This window comes from Balaenoptera physalus (genome assembly GCF_965194825.1).
Source record: "Balaenoptera physalus genome assembly, chromosome: 5".
NCBI classification, from domain to species: Eukaryota; Metazoa; Chordata; class Mammalia; order Artiodactyla; family Balaenopteridae; genus Balaenoptera; species Balaenoptera physalus.
In genome coordinates, this window is record NC_138884.1 from 137,632,322 (window position 1) to 137,659,366 (window position 27,045).

Sequence of the window (27,045 nt, forward strand, 5' to 3'; positions counted from 1 at the left end):
GAGATGTTTACAACCAAATTTGTACTTAATTTGTTAGGCCTCAATTTAATTTACATACCTGTGCCGATGAATATTTGAAAAAATTTTCCATTTGATACCGTCTAAGAACTTCATTTAGCTTTTGATCTGAAACAAAGAGAAGAACCAATTTGTAGTTAATTGGGTAATGTTCAACTTTTAAAAAGTAGAAATAAAGTAGATATTGATACATCCAATGCAAAACTGCTAGTCGCCACTGTTGTTCAAAATAAAATGAATCATCAATCTCAACACACCATTTTAGAATTTAAAACTAGGCCATTCTATACACCTACGCCAAATAACTACTACCAATGGGAAAAAGAACAACTACAAAGAACTAATTTTTCTGATCCTATAAATTTTAATTCTTAGTCTCTCCTGGTTTGCTCTTCAGGTTACTAGAAGTCAAAAAAATATTCTCCATGTTTATTTTTTTATTCCTGCTACTAGAAGTGAAAAGAGTTGGAAAGATAAGGCTAAACCATTCCTGTTTAGAAGTTAAAATCTGCTGGAATTCTCTTCCAGGACAAACCTCCACACAGAGGAGAAACTGCAGGACAAAGTAACCAAATTAAGCAGGAATGGGCAAGAGACAATGGAAAAGAAGGTCCAGAAAAGCTCAGAACTCTCAGCAAGTACAAGGTAATATTTTATTTGAAGCAAGAAAAGCAACATACAATAGAACATAGCACCCAACAAATATACAAAACTCATTCTTTCAAGATCACATGGAACATTTAAAACTGATAATTTGCTGACAAAAGGGTAAGTCTCTTTTAAGTTTTTGAATATTCAAGTGGGATTTATCTTAGAGATGCAAGGATTTTTCAACATTCACAAATCAATCAATGTGATACACCACATTAACAAACTGAAGAATAAAAGCCATATGATCATCTCAATAGATGCAGAAAAATCTTTCGACAAAATTCAACAACGATTTATGATAAAAACTCTCCAGAAACCAGCCACAGAGGGAACATACCTCAACACAATAAAGGTCATATATGACAAACCCACAGCTAACTTCATCCTGAAAGTATTTCCTCTAAGATCAGGAACAAGAAAAGGATGCCCACTTTCACCACTTTTATTCAACATAGTTTTGGAGGTCCTAGCCATGACAATCAGAGAAGAAAAAGAAATAAAAGGAATACAAATTGGAAAAGAAGAAGTAAAACTGTCACTGTTTGCAGATGACATGATACTATACATAGAGAATCCTAAAGATGCCACCAGAAAACTACTAGAGCTAATCAATGAATTTGGTAAAGTTGCAGGATACAAAATTAATATACAGAAATCTGTTGCATTCCTATACACTAATGATGAAAAATCTGAAAGTGAAATTAAGAAAACACTCCCATTTACCATTGCAACAAAAAGAATAAAATATCTAGGAATAAACCTACCTAAGGAGACAAAAGACCTGTATGCAGAAAATTATAAGACACTGATGAAAGAAATTAAAGATGATACAAATAGATGGAGAGATATACCATGTCCTTGGATTGGAAGAATCAATATTGTGAAAATGACTCTACTACCCAAAGCAATCTACAGATTCAATGCAATCCCTATGAAACTATCACTGGCATTTTTCACAGAACTAGAACAAAAAGTTTCACAATTTGTATGGAAACACAAAAGACCCCAAATAGCAAAAGCAATCTTGAGAAAGAAAAACGGAGCTGGAGGAATCAGGCTCCTTGACTTCAGACTATACTGCAAAGCTACAGTAATCAAGACAGTATGGTACTGGCACAAAAACAGAAATATAGATCAATGGAACAGGATAGAAAGCCAAGAGATAAACCGACACACATATGGTCACCTTATCTTTGATAAAGGAGGCAAGAATATACAAGTCCCTCTTTGAACAGGTCCCTAAGGACTATCAGGTCTCCCTTCTCAGATGGAGGTAGAAGGATGGTGTACTGCAAATATGCTAGGACAAATGAAAGGAGGCCCAAAATCAACAGAAGGCAATGAAGAGAAGGTCAGAGGTAAGTGGGAGAAGGGCAAGCTTTCTACATTTACCTGAACTGGTGTTCAGCTGGTCAACTAATGGGGTCACCCACCAGCTATACCTGGCATGTGAGGTCCAGTTAAAGGAAAAAAGGGGAGGTTCATAGACGTCTAACACTCATTCTCATCTCTTCATGCAAGCTCTACCATTCCATGCTCCAATTTCCTGAATAAGCAGTTATTTCAAGCCACCAAGCCTTTGCTTCTTCTGCTCCCTCTGTCTGAGGATTCCCTTCTTCCACGCCCTTGTCTTCTGGTGAACTCATTTTTCAAGAAATAATTTACTATGCTTCTATCGTTCTCTCTGGTATTTGAACTTCAGTTTTATTTAAGAATTGTGGCTGGTGAATTCCTCTAAAACTCATAGTTTATGAGTGCCTCAGGAACTCTCCCCACCCCAACCAAACTACTCAACACCAATTCTTGTCCCACACCACTCAGATGGTAGCCAGCTGGTCCTCCTTATGGGATAAGGGATATTCCCACTTCAAACCTAAGAAATAATGCTAATGTTATAGTATCATTATAATGTCATTAATGATTTTAGATAATATAAACTGTGCACTTAAAATGTGCTAGACACCATGCTAAGTGCTTTATTTGCATCATCTCATTTAATCCTCACAACAACCCCATGAGGGTTATTGTGCTATTTTATACCCATTTTACAAATGAAAAAATTGAGGTATAGAGAAGCTAAGTAACTTGCCCAAGGTCAAAGACCTAGAAAGAGAGCTAAAATATGAGCCCAGACAGACTGAATCCAGAGGCTGAGTTCTCAACCACTGGTCTATGATGCTTCCAAAGTGGAATGTACCACTTTTTTCCTACTTTCTCCATTGCTCAAGCAAGCCAAAAACCTGAGTTGCCCTGTACCTCTTTCTTCCAAATCCCTTCATCTCCAATCTCACTGAACCTATCTTAGTTCACTTCTTACCTGGATAATGACAACAATTGCCTAACTGCACTCTGCTATAATGCATGTTCCTCATAACAGCCAACTGGGCTTTTCAAATAAATCACAATCTGATCAGGTTACACTCAACTGAATTCCTTTCAGTGATTCCTATAACCTGTGCAATGGTCCAAACTCCTGAACACACAGCAGACAAGGTCCTTCACTATCTAGCCAAATTCTTTCCTTTCAGCTCCATTTGCCATTTCCCTATATACATCATATTCCATTCAAACCAACCTTCTTAAAAGTTTCTAACAAAGCATATTCCTAATCCCTTCAATGTTGTAAATATTGTTCTACTCGACTACACAGTTCTTTGTCTAGTAAATTTATATTAGTGCTTCAAGTTTCAGCCCAAATGGCACCTTCCTTGACCACAGTAAATTATAACCGTGTAATAGCTAATATTTGTTTAGCACTATGTCAGATACTATTCTAAATCCTATACATATTTTAACGGTCATTTAATCATTTGAACAACCCTGTGAGGAAACTGAGGAAAAAGAGGTGGCAGTTGCTGCCACTTCAGTGTATTTATGGAATTTATATACTTCTCTCCTCAAATTAAATTCTTGAGGGTAGAACAGTCCTCCTCATCTTTGTAGTAGCTATGCTGGTATAGCGCCTGGTACATAATAGAAAACAGGAGGAGCTCAATGAACATCTTTTGAACAAACGGCCACAGCTGTGTCTCTAAGTTCTAACTGCAGACTTGGAAACTCTTCCTGGCCATTAGCCCTCTAATTTCTCCAGAGCATGCGAGGAGCATAACAAACACGCATGTAGCAGAGTCCCACATAAGCTTAAGGAACGTATCAGTATTTACTAAACGGTTCTGCTGAAATGTATACATATCCTCATATATACCATCAAGCTTTTTCTGCAGCTACCTTCTTTTAAGTTTTTACAAATTTCCATGCACCCAACAGGCATTCAGAAAATACTAGTCAACGATGACGACATTAAACATTACATATAAGAATTCTCGATAAAGGAATGTGGAGCTTACTCTGATCTCGCAGAAAGTCGATTTCTGTGGCCATTCAGATACAATTTGTTTGACGCTTTCACCACCTTTACTTTTCTTAAAAAGACACAAAGCTCGCTGTGCGGGAAAACAAATCTAAAGCAACGCTTCGGAGGTTGTCTACCACTTGAGCGGTGTAATCAGCATCCTACTCACGTGGCGTCAACAGCCCCGCCGCACCTCCTTCTCCCGAGTCCCAGCCGAGTCCCTCGCTCAAGCGAGACACAAGATTTCAGGTTTGCTGGGGACCCGCCAAGTGAATTCTCTTCCACGTTCACCCGAATCCCAGCCAGGTGGGACCAGGGATGTACAGGCGTCCCGCGGGTCACTCGGGGTCGTGTTGGGCCACTCAGGAGAGCGCCGAGAGAGCTGGCGGGCAGCCGGGTGGCGGCGTCCTTGGCGGAGCGGGGAGCGACTGCAGGACTGCCGAGAAGCCCGGGGCAAGCAGCGGAAGTCCACTCGGCCCGCCCTGCGACTTTGAAACCGGTGCCCCAGACCGCTCCTTGGAGACGGTGACGCCGCCTGCGTCATCACGCAGGCGTCGGCGTTTACGTCATCGCGTTTCCTGGAGTTCTCTCACGCTATTGGTTGTCTGTCAAGCGATGGGCGGAGCTGTGGAAACCTGGATGACAGCCGGCTGAGCCACCTGTGTGGCGGCGGACGAGCTGGTGGGCCTGTGTCCTAGGATGCCTGGGCCCAGCGGTTTTTTTTTTGTTTTTTGTTTATTGTTTGTTTTTTTCTTTTATTCCTTCTTAAAAAAGAAAACCCCCAAAATGTAAGCATAGGTAGCGCATTAACTACATATTTTAAATGCCCCCGTATCTTTGTTACCTAACACTTCCGGACTGGGAGAACTCGCTGGCTAAAGCGGATGGTTGGAAAGCACGTAGGTTTCTGCGTCTGCGGTCTGAACCCAGACTGGCGTCTTTAGAGTCTGCCCCCAAAGCTGGAGGATTCTGGGTATGAATTTGGTAATCCCCAGAAACTAAGTCCGTGGGTCTTTGGAGAAAGGACACAGCTGTTGTTTAAATAGTTAACCGCGTGGCAATAAGACATGTAGTTAGAAGTACTCCAAAGATCCTGAAAATTCAGCAGTTATTTCTTTAGAGATAACTTTGATTCCTCAAAAAAAGAAGGAAAGACAAATTCACATTTTTTGCAAGAAATAATGAGGTAAAACTTTACATTTGTATACCGATTACAATCCCCATTTTTATAAAATGATTATGTCTGGATTTAAAGCTCATCATTATTTTTAAAAGTTAACATTAGAGGAAATTTCAATCCCAGCAATTAAAACGTTAACTTGAAGCCAGCCACCAGTTTTAGTGCTTTTTAAGCAAATATGTGTTTTTATGGGTTGAGGTAAAGTTTCTAAATAGACATGTCATAGAAGTAGTCGATTTAGCTTTCTTTTTAACAGTTTAAGAAGTTTTTGTTGTCTTGTACTCATACTGTTATATAAACAAAGTAATGTTAGCAGAATGTATTAAGAAATTTTTTAAATGCGTCCAGCTGTATCCAGTTAGGTATTCGAACTCCTGTTACGGGTTTTCTCCATACTCACTATTAAGAGAATGAGATGGTCCTTCCCCTAAAGACTGGTTTTTACATATGGAGGCACATCTAATAACTATAAAAACTTTAATTTAGCTTTGAGTTAGTGAAGATTGAACTTGATCTGGTTTTTAGTGGCCATGAAGTTAACACAAAAACTTGTTGGAAGGAAAAATTGAAAGTGCAAACTCCAACTCTTTTTCGAAGTCAGTGTGTGGCTTTTTCTTCAGGAATGTCTCTCTGACTCCCCAACGACTTGTTGTATCTTCCCCTACATTTGAACCTTGCATACTGTCATAGGGTGATTTAACTTGGCACCAAACAAGTAGTCATAAGCTTAACTCTACATTTACCCTAGAAGTTGATATTAGTATGGGTGAAAGCAAACAGTACTTTCTGGATGTAAATGATGAGGTGGTCTTCACACTGCAAAAATTAAATATCCGAAATTGGAGTTTTTATCTCTGTACTTGAATTATTTGGCTAGATGGTCAAGGTCAATACAAACTATATAGTTTTTGAGTTTTGAGGTGTGGTGGTTTGTTTGTTTGTTGGTGGCTTTTTTTTTTTTGGTTACAAGATTTTTACTGGTTGAATTTTAATGAAGTACTTTCAAAATAATTTTCATCTGTAAGAAACAAAGTTGCTATGATTTCACTTATCTTTATCTGCTCTAGTGTTCTTCCTTCTTAAAGCTTCCCTTCTGTTCTCTACCCACTTACCCCAAGGTAGGTGCTTCCTTTGTACTTACTTCGTGCTTCTTCCTGCAGTGTCTATCATATTGTTTTGTAGTTTGACTCCAGGCTCCATCATAGTACCTGGAACACAATGAGCACTCAATAAGTATCTGATGAAGGAATTAATTTAAAGCATGTGTGTGCATAGGAAGTATCTATTACTGTAATTGAGTACAAGGAATGAGAAGGAGAGAAAAGTACTTAGTATGTGTTTAACCATTATCTAGTCACTAATTCATGTTTTTTATATTGCTATATTTCTGCAATAAGGAAAGCCCTTAAAATTAATAGATTTCACTAATATTAATTTATGCAGTAAATTGACATTTAGTACCAAGTACTGTGGGGAAAGCATCATGAAGAATACAAAGTTGGAAGTTTAAGCTAGGATCAGAACTTCTTTTCAACATTGGTTGATATTATTAAATGCCATAAAAAGTGATTTTTAAAAAACTCTTAATAGTTATGTTTCTTTGACCAACCAAGAGAAGGATGGCCTAGAAATTCAATCTCTCTTTTTAAGCTTGTCTTTTTTATTATTATAATTATTGTAGTAAAAAACACATAACATGAAATCTACTGTTAATTTTTAAAGTGTCAAGCACAGTGTTGTTAACTCTATGCACATTGCTGTACAGCAGATCTCTAGAACGGTTTCATCTTGCATGACTGAAACTCTGTACCTATGGAACAACAACTCCCCATTTCCCTCTCCCACCAAAAGTGATTTTTATAAAACAAAAATAATCATTCTGTTAAAACAAACACAAAAGTTGTTTTTCCCCCAAGAAAGTTTTTTAAAGTATGTTATAAGCAGAATATATTTAGGCTGAACCATGTGAAATTGTTGATTTTTTCCAAAATTTCATATGGCTTAGCTTAATATTTTAACTGAAAATATCTGAATAATGGCAACACCCCAGTGTAATATCTGCTCTTGCAGACTGGGAGAAAATTACAGTGACTTTACTTAAACGTGTAGAATCTGCATGCTCTTCTCAGAGTAGCTGTGACGCTCAGGTGTAGTGACTCCTTGCTGAATTAAACCCACAGATCCTATTAAAGTTTTGGTAACTCTCAGCAACTAGGATACAGAGCAATTCTATTTGGAAGCATTGTAATTCTGTAAATTATTACCTTTTTGTGAGAAGTTTAAAACTTTATACATGATTTAGTTATTAATTTATTATCCTATAAAGAAACAATAATTTCACATTGCCTTGGGTGAAAGAGACACTAAGAAAATAGGCTAAGTGGTGCTGGGAAAACTGGACAGCTACATGTAAAAGAATGAAGACACTGCCTAACACCATACACAAAAATAAACTCCAAATGGATTAAAGACCTAAATGTAAGACCAGACACTATAAAACTCTTAGAGGAAAACATAGGAGAAACACTCTTTGACATAAACCACAGCAAGATCTTTTCTGCCCCACCTCCTAGAGTAATGGAAATAAAAACAAAAATAAACAAATGGGACTTAATTAAACTTAAAAGCTTTTGCACAGCAAAGGAAACCATAAATAAGACAAAAAACCAACCCTCAGAATGGGAGAAAATATTTGCAAATGGAACAACAGACAAAGGATTAATCTCCAAAATATACAAACAGCTCTTGGAGCTCAATATCAAAAAAACAAACAATCCAATTAAGAAATGGGCAGAAGACCTAAATGGACATTTCACCAAGGAAGACATACAAATGGCCAAGAGGCACATGAAAAGATGCTCAACATCACTAACTATTAGAGAAATGCAAAACAAAAGTACAATGAGGTCTCATCTCATGCCGGTCAGAATGGCCATTATCAAAAAATCTAGAAATAATAAATGCTGAAAAGGGTGTGGCGAAAAGGGAACCCTCTTGCACTGTTGGTGGGAATGTAAATTGACACAACCACTATGGAAAACAGTATGGAGGTTCCTTAAAAAAGTAAAAATAGAACTACCATATGACCCAGCAATCCCACTACTGGGCATATACCCTGAGAAAACCATAATTCAAGAAGAGACATGTACCACAATGTTCATTGCAGCACTATTTACAAGAGACAGGACATGGAACCAACCGAAATGTCCATCGACAGCTGAATGGATAAAGAAGATGTGGCACATATATACAATGGAATATTACTCAGCCATAAAAAGAAACAAAACTGAGTTATTGGTAGTGAGGTGGGTGGACCTAGAGTCTGTCATACAGAGTGAAGTAAGTCAGAAAGAGAAAAACAAATACCGTATGCTAACACATATATATGGAATCTTAAAAAAAAAAATGGTACTGATGAACCTAGTTGCAGGGCAGGAATAAAGAGGTAGACATAGAGAATGGACTTGAGGACACGGGGTGGGAGGGGGAAGCTGGGGCGAAGTGAGAGTAGCATTGACATATGTACACTACTGAATGTAAAATAGTTAGCTAGTGGGAAGCAGCAGAATAGCACAGGGAGATGAGCTCCGTGCTTTGCGATGACCTAGAGGGATGGGATAGGGAGGGTGGGAGGGAGGCTCCAGAGGGAGGGGATATGGGGACATATGTATGCATATGGCTGATTCACTTTGGTGTACAACAGAAACTAACACAGTATTGTGAAGCAGTTATACTCCAATAAAGATCTATTAAAAACAGAAAATAGGCTGATAGATGCCGAAACTGCTAGGATAGTTATGACTGAAGCAACCAGAACCATATCTCTAGAGCACTTAACCATATTCCATGATCTCAAGGGTCAGACTATCCTGTCTGAGAGTCTAGTTTTCTATAAGAAAACCACCTCAGAAACAGGCAATTTTAATGATTTGAACAGAAAAGTGTTTTCTTTAGGCAAACCTATATACTTTACTAATAATAATCATTTTTTAGTACTTACTATGCCCTAGGCACTGTTCTAAATACTTTATATGTATATTAACTCATTTAATCCTCACAAAACCTTGTAAGGTAGTTTCTATTTTTAAATCCCTTTTACAATAACTTGCTGATGATCACAGTTGGAAAGTGCCTGAATTTCGATTTGAACCCAGGCAGTCTGGTGCCAATGTTAGAACGTTGACCACTATGTTTATACCTCCCAGTAGTATAATATAATTTACAGCTAGGATAATATTATTTACAGCTAGTGTAATATAATTTACAATTTTTGCTTATATAGCCAGTTAACCTTTAGTTACATTAAGTGAATTATTGCCGGACGTATTCTATTGTAATCTTATGATTTACAGTTGATTTTTAAATTGTGCAACAATTTTAAATATTGCTGAGTAACCCTTCCTTCTTCCTCTAGGAAACCGCTCAAACTTCTGTAGAACCATTAAAAGTCTTCAGACTTTTAAGTCTTCAGACTTTAAGGACCAGCGGTGGTCCTTCAACAGGTGTCTGTGCTTCAGTCGGCCAAGTCCCTCCCCCAGAGCGTGCGGGCAGCGGGGCGGGGCCGCAGGTCCTTTGACCTCGGCCGCAGGGAGCGAGCGAGTGTCGGCCCGAGAAGAGACTCCCAGTCTGTGTTCCCTCCTTGTCAATGCTTTCTCCACTCTGCCGTTCCTCCCACCTTCTCCTAGTCTTGTTGGCTTTTTCTCTTGCAACTTATTTTTCAGCTGCTTCTCCTGGCGGCACAGTTTCCTCCCACTTTCGGGCTGACTTCCTCCTTTCTCCGTTTCTCTCAGAAACGGACGCGGGAGACGGAGTGGGGGCGGGGAAGATGCAAACTGAAAAAAGCTCATTTTTGTAGAAAACTGAAAACAAAAGTTCGTGAATAGAAGATTTGGAAATTTTCCTCACAAAACGTTCAGTTGAGAAAACACATTTTCCATAACTTCCTTCTTTGAACCTTTGTGGAATTTTTTTTTTTTTTTTTTCCTCTCTGGGCTCTTAATGCTCCGGGGTTCCGTCTCCTTTCTCTTCCTTCATTTCCTTTTAAAGGTCTTCCCATAGTACAAGTAAAGCATGAAAATAATTATTTTCGACTTTTTTTGATGAAAGAATAATTTGAAGAATAGAAGTTAAAATGTGGAAAAAATACAGATTAATAATAAACATTCTTTTTAAGAAAGTTTACACAGCCAACGTAAAAATTGTATAATAGAATGGTGTTCACCTTGAATGAATATATTCATTTAATAATATTCCTAATATTCATTCTGACTTTTTAGAAATGTTCAGCATTTATAACGTAAGGGAGAGAAGAGGTCGTCACTGTACTGTTGCAGAGATTCAGCTTAAAATTAGACTTAAACATTTTTAATAATTTATTTTTGAATAAGTGCATGTCTATCATAGTATAAAATTCAAATAGATTGAAAAAAAACTGGTACAGTTGAAAGTAAATCTTGCTTCCTCAGCTTTCTCAGGCAGATAATCCCCTCCAAAGAAGCAACCACTGCTACACTGGTTTCTTGTATATGCTTCCTGAGATAGTATATGCATTCACAAGCATATATGCAAATAGTCTTCCTTTTTATTAAGTAAACGTATACTTTTTGCCCCTTGCTTTTTTCACCTAATATATTTTAGTTGTATATATAGAGCTGCCTCACTCTTTTTAACTGCTGTGTGGTATTTCCTTGTAAGATATAGCATAATTTACTAGTTCTCTACTGATAGGTATTTAAGTTGCTTACAATATTTTGTTATTCTAAACAATATTACAGTAGATATCTTTATAACTTATGTCATTTTGAATATGTACAGGTGTAATAACTCCTAGAACTAGAATTGTTGAGTCAGAGGTCGTTTGCATTTTTTATTTTGATAGATATTGAGGGATTGCTCTTGACAGAGTCTGTGCCAGTTATGCCCCAACAGCAATATATTGATTGTTTCTCAGCGTCCTCATTATCACAGCATTTTATCAAACTTTCTGGTTCTTGACAATCTAAGGGAAAAATAGTAATTTATTGTTGTTTAGTTTGCATTTCTATCATTATTAATGAGACCGAACATTTTGCATTTTCTTTCTGTGAGCTGGCTATTCATATCTTTACCCATTTTTCTGTTGGGATGGTCTCTTCATTATTGATTTCTAGGAGCCCTTTAAACATTAAAGAATTTAGTTATTTGTCTGAACTATGAGTTGCAGGTATTTTTTTCCCAAACTGTCTTTGATTTTGTAATGGGGTTTTTTTGGTGGAGGAAGGCAGATTTTTGCTTTTTTTAAAAAATGTTTATATAGCTAAATGTATCAGTGTTTTTTGGTTTTTTTTTTTCTTTTATGTCTTCTGGGTTTGGGATTATATCTTAAAAGGCTTTTTCTGCTCTAAGATCATCTTTTAAAAACAACCTCCCGATTTTTACTTTCTTGATTTTATTTGGTTTGATTTTTATGTTTATACCTTTGATTCATTTAAAGCTTAGTTTGGTGTAGGGATCCAACTTTATTAAACTGGAGTGGAAAATGAACCAACTGCTAATGGATCTGGTCGGTTAGGACATGGGTCCTGGTTGATTAGCTACGTGAGAATCATCCCCAACTCCCCATAGACTTTCTTACACTTTATTTCTCCAGCACCTGCTATGGTGCCCGAAACAAAGTGAGTAGCTAATAAACCTTTGATAAATTAATTTGAAAGGAAATTTCTAGATATGATGTCTTATCTTAGTTAGTTATTTGCCATTGTTCTAGTATATAGTGTTGAAAGAGATAGTGATACCACTAACAGTTGATTTCTCCTGCATAAAATCTTAGAATCATGAAATTTTAGATCCAGAGACTAGAACAGTTATTCACTCCACAAATAAATAATAAGTTCCTGTTAACTTACAGGCATTCTAGCTAGGGATGGGGAGAAAATAAAACAAGTACAATATGTCATGTAGGGTAAGTGCTGTGAGTCAAAACAGCAGTGTATGGGCAATAGAGAGTGACAGGGAATGGAATGCTGCATGGATGCCCACTAGCCCAGGTTGTGAAAGACATTAGTAAACGAATTGTCTCTACTTCATATGAGCACGTGTGCAAACAATGAAAATTGAAAGGTAGTGGGGGTTAAGCCTCCACAATCCTAAGTGTCCCCAGGGAGCTGAAAATCAATTGTCTCTGTCTGGGTCCATGTTATCTTTAGATTAGATTGTAAACTAGTGAACAGGCCTATAATTTTTAGGTTGATTTTTTTTATTATGCATGCTTAGATTGATGTGAGTGTTCTTTAAGCAAATTAATAAATTTGTTGTTCTGATAAGAAACTAAGGTCATTTTATGCAAAAAGCCAAAATTATATTCTACCCTTGGGCATGTCAGCCATGGCACTCTTCCCTACTAGTGGAAGTCTAGCTGATATTTCTTGCAGTAATTTCCAGACAATAGTCAAAGAAATCTTAGGAGAAAAGGCAGAAAGAACCAGTAGAAAGACTTAGGTTTTCAGTACCTTATACTGCCAACAAGAGTAGCTCTGCTTTTATCATTTATCTCTTCTTATCTTCCAGTTAAGATTACATTTTGAAGTAATTTGAAGCCATACTCTGACCATGACCCACCATGTGTGCATGGAAGTGACAGGCCATTTTTAGGAGCACATCACTGCATATGGTTTAATTCCATTTAGACATAGAGATGATGGCCTAAAAGAACTGGGAGTTGAAAATTCCGTGGTGGAAACCCACTGATTAGGATAGGGATCCCTTTAATGTGTGCAGCATTTTTTTGTGGATATGCTGGTTGCATGGAGAATTAGTGAATCAACCAAAACTTCCTAGTCGCTGAGCTATATTTTCCCAGGGTTGTCAAGAATTGTCAAGCCCTAAGTTAGGAGCATAGCATATTGGTGCCAGAATCAGATTTAATCAGCATTTCTAACATCTTGATTTATTCTTATTCCTTCCTACATGCTGCAAGAGGGTACTTACATACCAAAATTTGTAGTAGAGGGTGATATATTTATTTTGGAGAATGTGCCTTGATATTTCAACTAAAGAAAATAAATGTATTATTGAGGTATTTTATTCCAGGCAAATCAGGACTCAATTCCACATAAGTCAGAATCAGTTTATACAGTCTTATCACTCACTGAGCTTATTTCAGTGATGAAGAATATAAATTGCTGAACATATCCTCTTCTGAAATGCTGTTAGTTGCAAATGGGTTGCAATACCAGCACTATTTTTTAATTTTAGAAGTTATTAAAATTTCTTAGCATATAGTGAAAACTGAGAAAAGCTACATACTTTACAAAAAGGTTTTTGGAGATCTTGGATTCTGTATGTGACACAGAACTTAACGTATTTGGATCTCCCAGTGCTGGGCACATAGTAGGTATTCAATACATATTTGTTGAAATAAATTTATTCAAGTATATTTTTATGAAGCCATCACATTGTATACCTTAAATATATATAATTTTTGTCAATTATACCTCAATAAACCTGAAAAACAATGTTAAGAAATAAATTTATTCAAAATGTAAAACTTTATTACTTGCAATAAAAATAACATGAAGCAAGGAAATGCACTCAGTGACTTCAGATAAGCGAAATTAGTCTGGAAATACCATCATTTACAATCAAGGTTATCTTTTGGACAAGACGTAAGGACCTAGTATAATTTAGGGGAATCCATCATTCCCAAAATAAGGTTTTCATCTGTTTGCAGATTCCTGAAATGTCTTCATCTGGGAAAGTATGGCTGACATTGGTTCAGTTTCTTGATTTATTAGCTATTAGACCTTGGACAAGTCTGTTTCTTTGTTTGTAATGAGGATAATAATAGTTCCTCTACAAGTTTTTGTGAAATTAAATGAGATAATGTTTATAAAATGTTTGATCCATAGTATTTAACAAAACATAATTTTATTAATATAATACTATGTCCTTCCATTTAATCCTCAGAGTAACCATTTAAAATGCAAATACTGCTTGCATCAGATGTACTTAGTCTATTTCAAAGTTTAAATGATAACAGATTTTGTTCCCACATTTCAGTTGGAGAAAAGGGATTAACCGAGCAAATGGTCATTTAACACTTGAAATATCAAAAATTGAAAAGGCTAAGAAAAACCATACCCTGAGACTAGGGAAGGCAATACTAAACTCTGCCTGCCTTCAAATGGTTGAAGCCCCCTCCACTCCCACCCCAAAAAGAAAAGAGTTTTAGCCAAAAGAACAGGTGTTAACAGCAATGCTTGCATTCATTTATAGAGATTTTGAAAAATCAAATTGAATTTTACTATAAAGATCTTGATTCCCAGGGGATCCAGTAATTCATCTGCATATTTTACAATAAGACAAAGGATGGCATATAAACTCATAGTGCTTCAAGTTGTTAAATACATGAACAGTTTGCAGTGGATTTAATTACAGTTCTTAAAAACTATTTTGATACACTCTTTAGTAGGTAACTCGAGGTGGATCTAGACTTAAAGTCTTAAAGCTTTTAGGATCCAACTACCTATTTTATAATAGAACTCCATGTGATTTACCATAACACAAATGGCCTTTTGACTCTCAGAACCTTGTTCTTGTCACTCTGCTGCCTTCCTGCCTTTGAAATTTGGCTTTGAAATTTTCATTTCATTTCTTTCTAAAGGAAACTTTTGTAAATTGTTAAAGAGGTTATTTTTAAAAAATATTTTGTCCCATTAGAGTCTTCAAATGGATTTTAAAATTGAACACACTTGGGATGGTTTTCCAGTGAAGCATGAGCCAGTGTTTGTCAGGCTGAATCCAGGTGATAGAGGAGTGATGATGGAAGTTAGCGCTCCATTTTTCAATGATCCTCCAGCCCCACTAGGAGAACCAGGAAAGCCTTTCAATGAACTGTGGGATTATGAAGGTAAGTGGAAGTACTGTATTTTATTGCAGACATAAATCTTTTTATAATAACCTCTCATAGAACTATTATTTTATCTTGCTGTAAGGAAGTGAGTGCTTCTGAGCAACTGACATGTGCAGTTTCTGATATTTCCTACCAATCTCGCACTCTTGACTTTTTCACGTTACCTATGTGACTTCGACTATATAACTAGAACAGTGAAAAATGGCAATTACAAATCCAGATTTTTAAATTGCTGCTATATTTCCTTCATTTACTTCTGTTACCTATTCTAAGAAGAGTTCAGCATTTGTTTTGTTTTTAAGTATCTTCAAATTGCCACTTTAACCTTATAAACCTTCTTTATGGAAGCTTTGGGATGTTTCACTTATTATGAAAACACCATTAACTTAAACATGAAATGTAGTTTTTATTTTATACTGGCAAGTAATCTCACACATTAAGTGAGGGCTAAAAGACCGGCCATGAAATTCCAGTTTCAGGTTTGCTGTATGATCACCTTCTAATGAATCCTAATTAAGCTACCAAACTTATCTTTCTTAAATAATCTTTATGATGCCATTTCCTAGATTACAAATCATTACTGTCCCTAAGATAAGGTTCAAACCCTTCCCATAAGCTTCCAGGGTACTCCTGAATCAAGCTATCAAATTAAACCAAAAGTTCTTGACTTCCAAAAGGCTGATAGTCTCATTCGTGCATATTCTCACTCATGTACCTTTTCTCATTCTAGTCCCCCTGCCTCTAATGCACATCGTTCAAGGTCCAATTCAGGTTTCATTTCTTCAGAGAAACCTTTGATGACTCTTCTAGTCCATACTAACATCTACTTCCTCTATACCATCTGTATAGTATGGATTTTGTCAGTGTTGATCTATCATATGTTAAACATACGTTGTCTTTTATTGTTACAGAACTTGTATATACCAGCTTCCTGTTGGTGTACACACTAATGTGAGTTATCTACTGGAGGTACTATAGACACCAAACTCAACAAGCCCTAAACTCAACTCATCCACTTCTCTCATAAGCTTGCTTCTTTCACTAATTGCCCAGTCTCAATCAGTAGCACTATAATACATCGAATCACCAAATGTAGAAATGTGAGATCTTTCCAAGATATCCTTCTCTCTCACTCTCCATATTTGGATTTATTTGTTAAGTCCTGTCAGTTTCACCTCCTAAATGTTTCTCTCATTTATTATCTCTTCTTCATCCTACCATCCTTGCCATAGGTAAAAGAGTTTGAAAGGAACAATAAGACTCTGAGTTGTTGATGGGGCTATATCTATATCTTAGATATTTTATTATTATAAAAATAACACATGGAAAACTAGAAACAACCTAAATGTCTATCAATAAAGAATTATGTGAATAAATCATAACATTCTATAGAAGAATACTATGCAGTAATTAAAAAGAATTAGGTATCTATATGTTGTACAGTTGTGTGTGTGTGTGAAAAAAGCAAGTTGTAATCAGAAAATGATTCCATATATATTTTTTTAATCTATGCAGGTAAAATAGATTATGGAAGGACAGAAGAAGTCTGATAGGTTTTAGAGCAAAGTGGGAAGAAAAGGACTTTGACTTTTTACTTACATATATGTTTATGTTCTTTTAATAATTTAAAAGAAATGTGTCACTTTTATAATTATACAGTTTTTAAAATAAACATGCTCAGAAAATTTCAGGAAATTATAAAGAAAAATCACTCACCTGTATTCCACCTGTCAGAGATAACCAACCATAACATTCTTGTGCCTGTTTTGCAGGCGTCTAGGCACAGGCATATGTGCACATTTTTGTTTCATGTGCATTTGTTTATTGCTCTGCAGCCTACTTACCAAATATCATGGATATCTTCCTATATCAAAAAATATTTAACTGCATATTTTATTTTAATGACTGCATTATATTCTATTACATGGAATACACAGATTCCATAATTTAACAGGTCTCCTATATAATAGGATATTTATTTATATAACAGGAGATAACAATTTAGACCATTTCTTTTTGAGTAATATTGTACTTTGATGAATAGCATCTTACTTCTTTTTCAGTTGTGTGATTATTTCCTTAGGATAAATTCCTAGAAGAAGATAACTAGCTCAGAGTCTGTGTGATATGTTCATTTCTTTACAACCTCACCAGCACTAGGCTTCATTAATATTTTTATTTTATGGCAATCTGATATGGGGGAAAAAATGATGATTTATTTTCTATGTATTTTTTCTTCCAGGCAATGTCTATTTATTTTATTTTCCCCTTTTCCTAGTGGTGATATAGCTTTAATTAAAAATAATGCATTAATTCACTTTATATTCTAAAGGTATAAACAAATTATTTATTGTTAAAGCAAAATTAAGTTTCTCAATATGTCATATCTCTGTTTTCAAAAGTTGTGGAAGCATTTTTCTTGAATGACATAACTGAACAGTATTTAGAAGTTGAACTTTGTCCGTAAGTATAAAATATTTCTTCTAACTCACTACTACGTATTTTGAACACATTATTTTCTAATTATAAATCATATGGATATAGTAAAAGCTCACTAATCCTAGTTAACTAGTCAGAATGCTAATTTGAATTAATCTGAATTATATATAATTCCTTATTTTCAAGTAAATGTATAATGTAGAATATATAAGGTTTTGAAAATATTATGTTGATACTATTTTCAATTCACTAATGTAGTTGGTTTTCTAATAAATTTGAAGGAATTTTTGCAAAATGAAAAATTATTATAAAAGTCTTTCATTATTTACTCTGTAAATTTGCATTATTATATATTAGCTATTTAGAAATAAAGGGAGGCATATTCATTATTTACTCTGTAAATCTGCATTATTATATATTAGCTATTTAGAAATAAAGGGAGGCATATAGGTATAACGAATTGAACTACTTTATGAAAATGTTTCTTTTAGGGGATTCTTTTAATAACTAGATTAAACTTTAATTTTATATATTACATAATTATGTATTCATGTATTCCTTCCTTTAGTCATCATTCATTTACTGAGTGTATACTGTGTCACTTTATGTTCAGTGCCAAGGATAAAAACTAAATCACACATGGCTTTTCCTAGACTTATGAAAAATATTAACCTTGGACTGTCTTTGTACAAATTTAACCGGTCCTTGGGAACTCTCTACCTGGTTGGCAGTTTTTTTCCTGTAGATGTCAAAAAGTAAATTTATACCTACCTGTTATCTAAATTATAAAAAATGTTAAGTTAATATTTAGTAATGAAATATTTCTTTATATTTCCATTACTCACTTAAAATGACATTTAAATACTTCTCAGCATCTGTTATCTAGTAGCCTTTGTCCTTTTGTAGACTGAGCAGAGTCCCAAACAATTGATTTCAGTGAGATTTTAGATATCATCTTCTTTCCCCTTATTTTGATTTCTTGCTAATGCTAGTGTGGAAAATATAGCTATTCACAATTATATTTTTCAGAAGAGTAATTATATATCTTTGTTACCCTTCAACTAACATGCCAAAATCTTTTATTGAAAAATATGATTAATTCTCATAAACTGTAATGTGAGGTAAGAAAATTTCACCATACACGTAAGGAAGCTAAGGCAAATAGGTTTATAACTTGTCTAGAAGATAGTCAAGAACTTGGATCTGCTAGATTTCTAAAGTTACATCCTTAGTTTAAATTTTTAGATGATAATATCAGTCTATTTTTATAAAGTGATGACTTAGCATAAGATACATCAGATAAATACATCAGATAATTAGATTATCTTTTGTTAGGAAATTATTCAATAACCATAATGTATAAAATTAATAAATTCTAAAAGTTTGTTTTTAGATACATTAAGACAGTTAATAATGAAGAATCATGGTTTTGCTTCAGGCAATCAACTCCTGTGACAGTTAACCTCTAGGAAAGCAGCTTGAATATGTTTGTTTGAATTTTTAAGAACTTTTATTGTTCTTAGGATATTCTTAAGGTTGCATAATAACAATAAAAAGAAGCAGAGAACTTTTAAATAGAAAAGAATACTTGTTTTCTGTTAGACTAGATTCTTGAAGGAAATCCTTACTGAAAAGCTCCCAACAGACCATCTGTGTCAAAATGTTTAGATATAGTCTTTTCCAGAGACCGTAAATTTGCTTCATGTAACTATTTGAAATCCTTTGATTCTTACTGACATGGATAATCCCAATTATGCTCTCTTATTAGAATTTTCTTTTGGGAGTATGTCGTGCTTCTCCTTGAAGATGTGACATCAGTGTCAGAACTAATGGTTGAAAGCAGGAAAACACAGCAGGCAGATAGGTCGAGGACAGTTGTATGAGAAAATAGTTACAAATTAAAGTCTTCAACCTGTTAAGTAGTTTTAGACAATCTATATTTTTATCTTCCATCTTCCTAATGAGCTTCAAGACAGTTTTCTTATAGAAATAACCTTTAATATGTTTGTTGGCTTTTGACCTGGAAATTGGTGCCAGCTTCCCTTAGGATACTTTCATTTTTGAAACGAGTTTTATTATGAACTCCAGATACCCCACCCCTTTTGCATACTTTGTACCATCTAACCAATTGACGTATTTCATATAGTTTCCTATTTAAAGAATATAAAAAGGAGTCTGAACATGTGTAGCTTTATGCATTTGACGGCAATTGCCTGGAAAGTGTTAAAATCAAAGAAGCCATTTTTAAGTAACTGAACACGCTGGCTGTCCCTGTAATTATCCAATATTCATATTGCATCTTTTAATTATTTGGAAATTTAGTTACAAGCATACACATGGCAGATGTGAAGGATAGTGAAGAAAATAATGTTTGTTTCAAACACTCATGAAGAATTTTAATTTTGACAGCCATGGACAGCATTTGGTGCTTTTACTCTCTGGAAAAAGAAATGTGTGGAAAGTAAGTAAATAAAAATATGAGACAAAATCCTTAAGTGTATAAGATATATATATATTTTTTAATGTTAATATATACATATTTAAATATTAATACATTATAAATATGAATTTACCTTATGTGTTTCACATGTTGTTTCTGTAGCAAGAACTTGATCTATCATTCAAAGCGTCCAGAGGAGAGACAAAATGGGAAGGTAGAGCTTATCTTCCTTGGAGTTATTTTCCACCAAATGTGACAAAATTCAATTCATTTGCAATTCATGGATCAAAAGATAAAAGAAGCTATGAAGCTCTTTACCCTGTACTTCCACATGAGCTGCAGCAAGGACAAAAACCTGATTTGTAAGTAGAAAATAAATGAAAATATGTCCCAACTATAAGAGTTTTTAAAAATTAATTCTTGGTAGAGTAGTAGTAACATTTTTAGGTCAAAGAAGACACGTGTAAAAGCACCAAGTAGAGTCCTATGTTTCCTGATGGTCTTCAGTGAGTATTTGGCAGACTGACTTTGGACAAACATAGTCTGTCTCACTGCTGTCAGTAGAGCACTTAGATTTCCATGGCAGTGTGAGAAAAGTCTTGCTTAGTGAGTATTGCTACAACTGGCATAGAAGTGTGGTTGTAAGTTTATTTATGATCCCTTTCAGAGCTAAATGGCCAGAGGCATCTGTGTTTCCTGGTGTGAGCAAAGGGTTAATAAATCCTTTCCCCTGCTGCTTGGGAATCTGACATTAAGTCAACTCTCTAGTTCTCTTCTCCTGGTAACCTCATAAGGATAAAAATGTCAGCTATATTTCTAGGCAGCATAGATGGAGACAGCACAGCTTTGGGATTTCCCTTTAACAGGAATGTTCTCTGTGGGGACCCTGGAAGCCATACCTAGGGAGTTATTGCAAGAAATACTGTCTCCTGTTGGACAGCGGGCATACAAGCCAGGAGATCACCTATGCTTTCCCATTTTGAGTCTGATCTCTTTGCACCTGAAGCTGTCACTTAAGGAGCATGTAACCCTGGCCAGCCTTATGAATGTTTCATGGACCGCTGCAAACACTACCATCTCAGGGAGGAAAGCCAGCCACTGTCCTGGGGCAAGCTGAGATTCCCGCGCTATAGAGTGTACTCAAGTGGCCAACGTAGTCTGTGAATCTGCATATTTAGAAAAGCCTAACAGAGACATCCTAGTGGGCTTTGCACTGTGGTACACATATTTCGCTGCCTTTTCACCCTTGGAAAGCACTGCATTGTTCTCCTTCTCCCTTGCCCTTCCTGTCCTGCTCTTACTCCGCTGTACTTGACTTTTTTTTTTTTTTTTTAATTACACTATACTAGGTGTGCTTTATTTATTTTTATGGTTGTGTTGGGTCTTCGTTTCTGTGCGAGGGCTCTCTCCAGTTGTGGCAAGCGGGGGCCACTCTTCATCGCGGTGCGCGGGCCTCTCACCATCGCGGCCTCTCCCGCTGCGGAGCACAGGCTCCAGACGCGCAGGCTCAGCAATCGTGGCTCACGGGCCCATTTGCTCTGTGGCATGTGGGATCCTCCCAGACCAGGGCCCGAAACCGTGTCTCCTGCATTGGCAGGCAGACCCCCAACCACTGCGCCACCAGGGAAGCCCTGTACTTGACTTTTTATCTCTTCTAGCTTATTCCTTTTTTCTGCTAGATGCATTTTTCCCTTTTCCCCTTGCTTTTCTAGGAAAAGCCTCTTTCTCCCTTTCTTTCTCTTATCCTTCACTGTTGTTTTCTTAGCTGCTTAATCTGGATTGACTAAAACTGGCTCAGCCTGGTCAGATGGGCAGAGTAGGACGGGAATCTAGATGTAACTCACCCAGGGCTCTCATATCAAGATGGCATGTTTCTTTGGCTCTTCACAAGCTAATGTATTCCTGTATTCAGGCTTCCTATGTATAGGTTATCGAAGGCTTACTCTAAGTAAAAGTATGATTATGCCATTGGCTAGGGCAGAGTGATTTCCTACAGAGCTGAGTTCCATTGCAGCAAGTTAGCTAACCTTTCTCTCCTCATTAAACCACAATAGAAAGCTTCCTAATGGTTAAATGGTTTTCCTAGAAAGAAAAGAACTAGAATTTACCCTCTTTTACATAAACCTGCCTTGCTTTGGCAAAGGAGTCTGTTCTTTAATCTGTTGAGCTGAAACTTTTAAAAAAACAAGTTATTTACATAACTGATATAAATCGTCAAAGTTTGAATATGAAAACATCTGTAAGAGTATAATATGATTTGTTTAAGGCTAGATGGAATGAGTCAGGTTTTCAGGGTTGCTTTTTATTTCTCCCTTCAGCTGTGAGGGAGCTATCTGCAGAACTGAAAGGGGAGTGCTTTGAGATATGGGTGAATATTTTCAGAGTTGAATGATTGCTGGAGTGAGAAAATTGTACATGTAGAATACATCTTACCTTTGATATTCTTAAAATGGAATGTCCTATAACAGATATAACAAAATAAATAGCCCTTCAGGACAGCTTGTTCACAAATGCATAATTCATTTCAATTCCAACCATCTTTTTCTTTGCATTTAGCCATCATCTGGAATACTTCAAGCCTTTCAATTTTAACACACTGCTTGGAGAAGAGTGGAAACAACCAGAGTCAGACCTGTGGCTAATAGAGAAACCTGATGTGTAGGAGTATAGTAGATGACCATATCAATCATTTCTTCTCTATACCTTTTAAGGTAAACTAATAATAAGTATAATCTCTTTCAAGATACCATGAACACATTTCAACAATAAATATTTCATAGAGGTCAGTGAAAGTATATAGTATCTCTGTGGCAAATTGTGTATGAATTAACAAGAAAGTAGAAGGTTCATGTATGATTTTATCTATAAAGTGAAAATGTTTCTTGGAGTCACTTAGTCCAGGAGCCATCATGCCGAGGGGTTCTACCATCTGCCTTGCAGCACCATCACCCCAAATATCCCGGACTCTGTCAACCAAAATCAATATTTCTCTTCCCACTCCACTAAACCTCAGCCAGCTTACAACTGAACATCTTATTTGCAAATTTTTGAACTCCATAGTAATGTATAATAATTCTTTACTCAGACTCCTCTGTCCATTTTTGAAATGAATAGAAAACAATGACATATTTCAGTTGAACAGGAGATGCACATCTGTTACAGCATTATTAAAATACATGTGCTATTTAATTAGCTGCATTTCCTGTCTTATGACTACTTTTCTTCTGTAGCAGAAAATGGAATGAAGTAGTCTTGAATTCAGGCAACAGATTCTGCTTTCATTTACAAATAAATGACATTTTCTTAATGCTGTTAAACAAGATGTCAAAATGTCTTCATTTTATTTTATAAACATCAAACACTCCTGGTCCATAATTTTCAAATTTTGTGTTATAATTCATAGCTTGAAGCCATCTAGTAGATTATCTATGAACTTCTCCACCAAATCTGGTCCTTTACCACCATTCTTAACTCAGAGATTAGCAGTCTTGCAGAAGAAGAACCTTTATTACTCGTACAGATACCTAGTTGCCTACCCAGCGATATACTTTTTCCTCTTCTTCTTTGCTAACTCTTTTATATAACTTGAATTTTTAGGGGATTTTCTCAAAAACTACATTTACTCATATTCCTTTGCAGGTAGAAATGACACTGTAGAACAGTTTAGGTCAACGAGATTTAAGTATACAGTGTTAGATGGGCCTTCAAGAAAAGATGCCTCATAGGTGAAGGACTCTGCTGCCATGTACCTTTTGTCCTTTGCCTTCCCTCTTCCTTTTTCCTGAATTATAGAATTGATACCCGAGGTAACATGCTTGCTCCATTGTGTTAATGAGGAGACAACCCAAGAATAGCTCAGTAGCAAGACAAAGGAGCCTGGGTTCCAAACAGCACAATAGAGTAACATGTCATATCTGGACTGCTACCTACAGATTTCTCTATAAAGAGAAAATATAAACTGCCTAATTTGTTTCCACAAATCTATCTATAGAGTCAATGCAATCCCATTTTAAAAAACCCAGAAGGCTTTTTTTTGGTAGAAATTCACATGTTGATTCAAATTTTATATGGAAATGCAAAGGACCTGAAATAGCCAAAACAATTTTGAAAAAGTACAAAGTTGGAGTACTTATACTACCTGACTTTAAGACTTATTGAGCTTCAATAATGAAGAAAATATGACCTTGCATAGATTTAGACAAATATATCAGTGGAATAGAATAGAGAAACCAGAAAAAGAACTACATATAGTCAATTGATTTTTGACAAAGAGAAAGGGTAGTCTTTTCAACAAATTGTGTTGGAATAACTGGAAAAACATGAAAAGAAATTAACTTACCTAACAACTTACAGGAAAATTAACCTAAATGTGACTGGTGAAATGAAAAAAGTTCTAGAAAAACTCTTCACATTCAAGGGTAGACAAAGATTTTTTTCAAATAGGACATAAAAAGCACTAACTAAAAGAGAAAAAAAATGAGAAATTGGACTTCATCAAAATTTAAAATTTCTGTTTGTCAGAAGCTTCCATTCAAGAAAGCAAAGAGGCAGTCCAGCAATTCCACCCCTGGGTATCTATATCTGAAAAAAAATGAAAACACTAATTCAAAAACATACATGCACCCCAATGTTCATAGCAGCATTATTTACAGTTGCCAAGATATGGAAGCAGCCTAAGTGTCCATCAACAGATGAATGGATAAGGAAGATGTGGTACATATATACAGTTGAATACTACTCAGCCTTAAAAAAAAAGGAAATTTTGCCATTTGAAATGACATGAATGGACTTGGAGGGCATTATGCTTAGTGAAATACGTCAGAGAAAGACAAATACTGTATGATATCACTTATACGTGGAATCTAAAAAATAAAACAAACCAGTGAATACACTCTAAGTCCCCTACATACGAACGAGTTCTGTTCCGAGAGTGTGTTCATAAGTCCAATTTGTTCATAAATCCAACAAAGTTAGCTTAGGTACCCAACTAACACAATTGGCTATATAGTACTGTACTGTAATAGGTTTATAATACTTTTCACACAAATAATACATAACAAACAAAAAAACATTTTTAATCTTACAGTACAGGACCTTGAAAAGTACAGTAGTACAGTACAACAGCTGGCATACAGGGGCTGGCATCAAGTAAACAGGCAAGAAGAGTTACTGACTGGAGGAGGGAGAGGAGGTGGAAGATGGTAGAGCTGAAGGATCATCAGCAATAGGAGACGGAGGGCAAGCTGCAGTTCCACTCACGCCTGACGTTGATGGCACAGGTTCTGGTTCCTTGCCGGATTCAATTCTATTTACCCTCTTGAAAAAATTATCAGGTGATGTCTGGGTAGTAGCTCTTTTTTTCTCACCATAGATGACATGGTAGCATTGGACTGCATTCTGAATGGCTGCTGCAACCTTCATGTACCGTTCTACATTTGGTTCCTGTGCCTCAAAAAATAACAGTGCCTCCTCAAATAAAGAAAATCCCCTTGCCATGTCCTGCATCGTGAACCTCTTCGGTTCTTCAGTTACTTCTTCCTCTGTCTTCATCCTTTCTCTGGGCACGTTTGCATCTTTGAAAGTTTGCAACTTGAAGATTCGTATGTAGGTGACTTACTGTATAACAAAAAATGAACAGACTCACAGATACAGAGAACAAACTAGTGGTTACCAGTGGGGAGAGGAAAGGGGGAGGATCAAGTTAGGGGTAGGAGATTAAGAGGTACAAACTACTATGTATTAAATAAATAAGTTAAAAGGATATATTCAACACGGAATATAGCCAATATTTTACAACAATAAATGGAATATAACCTTAAAAATTGTGAATTACTATGTTGTACACCTGAAACTTACGTAATATTGTATATCAACTATACCTCAATTTAAAAAAAAGAATTAGAAAAAAAATATAGTGAAGAGGCAAGTCACAGATTGGGATAAAATATTTAAAATAGATATATCTGATAAAGGACTCTTCCCAGAATACATAAAGGACACCTACAAATCAGTAATAAAAGGACAAGCCAATTAAAGAGCAAAAGACTTGAACAGACACTTCACAGAGGAAAATATATAAAAGGGCAATAAGTAGAAAGTATAGAAAGGTTCTCAACTTCCCTTATCACCAAGGAAATGCAAATTAAAACCACAACAGGATACCGCTAAATAACCAAAATTAAAAATTCACATGATGGCTAAAATTGGAAATGACTGACAATACCAAGCGTTAATGAGAATGTGGAGTACCTGCATCACAGGTTCAGATGTAGATGATAACTTTATAATATGGGGGCAAAGTAAAGCACAAATATCCTAGATACAATCAAAACCATAGAAAAGATTGAATTTGGATGTTGCACTTTGTGAGCTATCTGAAACCTACTATATATCTTCTTTTTATCTGTTTAGATGTTTTGAAAACATCTCTTGACTTTCTTTTCTCTAGATAAGAAATATTTTCCTTCTTCCAATACCAAGCAAGCAAAAACACATTATGTAAACATTTTCTTTTGAAAGGAACATGCAGTTCAGGGAAAATTTATCCATTAGTGAGAGACAAACAATGCACCCTATAGAAACTTAGTATTTGAGAGTGGGTGTTTGTAATAGCTGTTTCAAATTTGTTTTTCCACTTTAGAACCATGAAAGAATATCGTTTCTTTGTTTAAGATATGCATAAATGCATTTCCTTGCTGTGTTGTGAATTGTTCACAATAGTTATCAGGCAGATCCTCTCTTCTCGCTATGTAACTAGATTACACAGTGCATGTATTTATTCAGGTACTTTCTCGTGCGTTTTCTCAGCTCCAGTAGACTGTTAAGTCACAGTCCAGAGGGAAATATACTTTTTATTTTTAGCCCCCAAATACTGCTTTTTCAACCTTAAAAAAATTTTTGCCACAGAAAAAATAAGTCTTTCTCTTCCTTTTCTTCCTTCTTTTTAAAATGTTAGGCTTTGAGGGCAGAAGATAGTGAATATATTGATAACTAATTAATCTGATATTTAAAAAGAGAGAGGATGCAAGTGGTGGAGCAATTACAGTAAGCCCTCAACACCTGTACTCATGCCTCAG

The 27,045-nt window shown here is 35.8% G+C and overlaps 2 protein-coding genes across 15 annotated transcripts in view; one reads left to right on the forward strand and one right to left on the reverse strand.

Annotated features, from left to right (window-relative positions):
• SCLT1 (sodium channel and clathrin linker 1) overlaps positions 1-4,642 on the reverse strand; it is a 232,580-nt gene extending 227,938 nt beyond the window's left edge. Inside the window, exons 1-2 of one of the 2 annotated variants that reach the window (XM_082462157.1) lie at positions 4,191-4,642; positions 59-126 (exon numbers count right to left, since the gene is read on the reverse strand). In XM_082462157.1, the coding sequence (XP_082318283.1) occupies positions 59-91 (33 nt within the window). In that variant the 5' untranslated portion in view covers positions 92-126; positions 4,191-4,642. Of the gene's footprint in view, positions 1-58; positions 127-4,016 lie in introns of both variants that reach the window. The other variant, XM_082462156.1, reaches the window with a different exon arrangement.
• Positions 4,643-5,081: 439 nt separating this feature from the next.
• Positions 5,082-27,045, forward strand: part of LOC309660993 (UPF0462 protein C4orf33) — a 95,139-nt gene continuing 73,175 nt past the window's right edge. For 6 of the 13 annotated variants that reach the window (XR_014263757.1, XR_014263758.1, XR_014263759.1 and 3 more), the window contains exons 1-7: positions 9,616-9,825; positions 14,898-15,087; positions 17,493-17,553; positions 19,939-19,990; positions 20,132-20,331; positions 22,526-22,680; positions 25,341-25,569. Coding sequence is in view for 1 of the 13 variants with exons in the window: in XM_082462216.1 (XP_082318342.1) it covers positions 14,907-15,087; positions 17,493-17,553; positions 19,939-19,990; positions 20,132-20,331; positions 22,526-22,631 (600 nt within the window). In the remaining 12 variants the exon portion in view is untranslated. Of the gene's footprint in view, positions 5,208-9,615; positions 9,826-14,897; positions 15,088-17,492; positions 17,554-19,938; positions 19,991-20,131; positions 20,332-22,525; positions 23,290-25,340; positions 25,570-27,045 lie in introns of those variants that run through there. The other 7 variants (XR_014263763.1, XR_014263764.1, XR_014263765.1 and 4 more) reach the window with 2 other exon arrangements.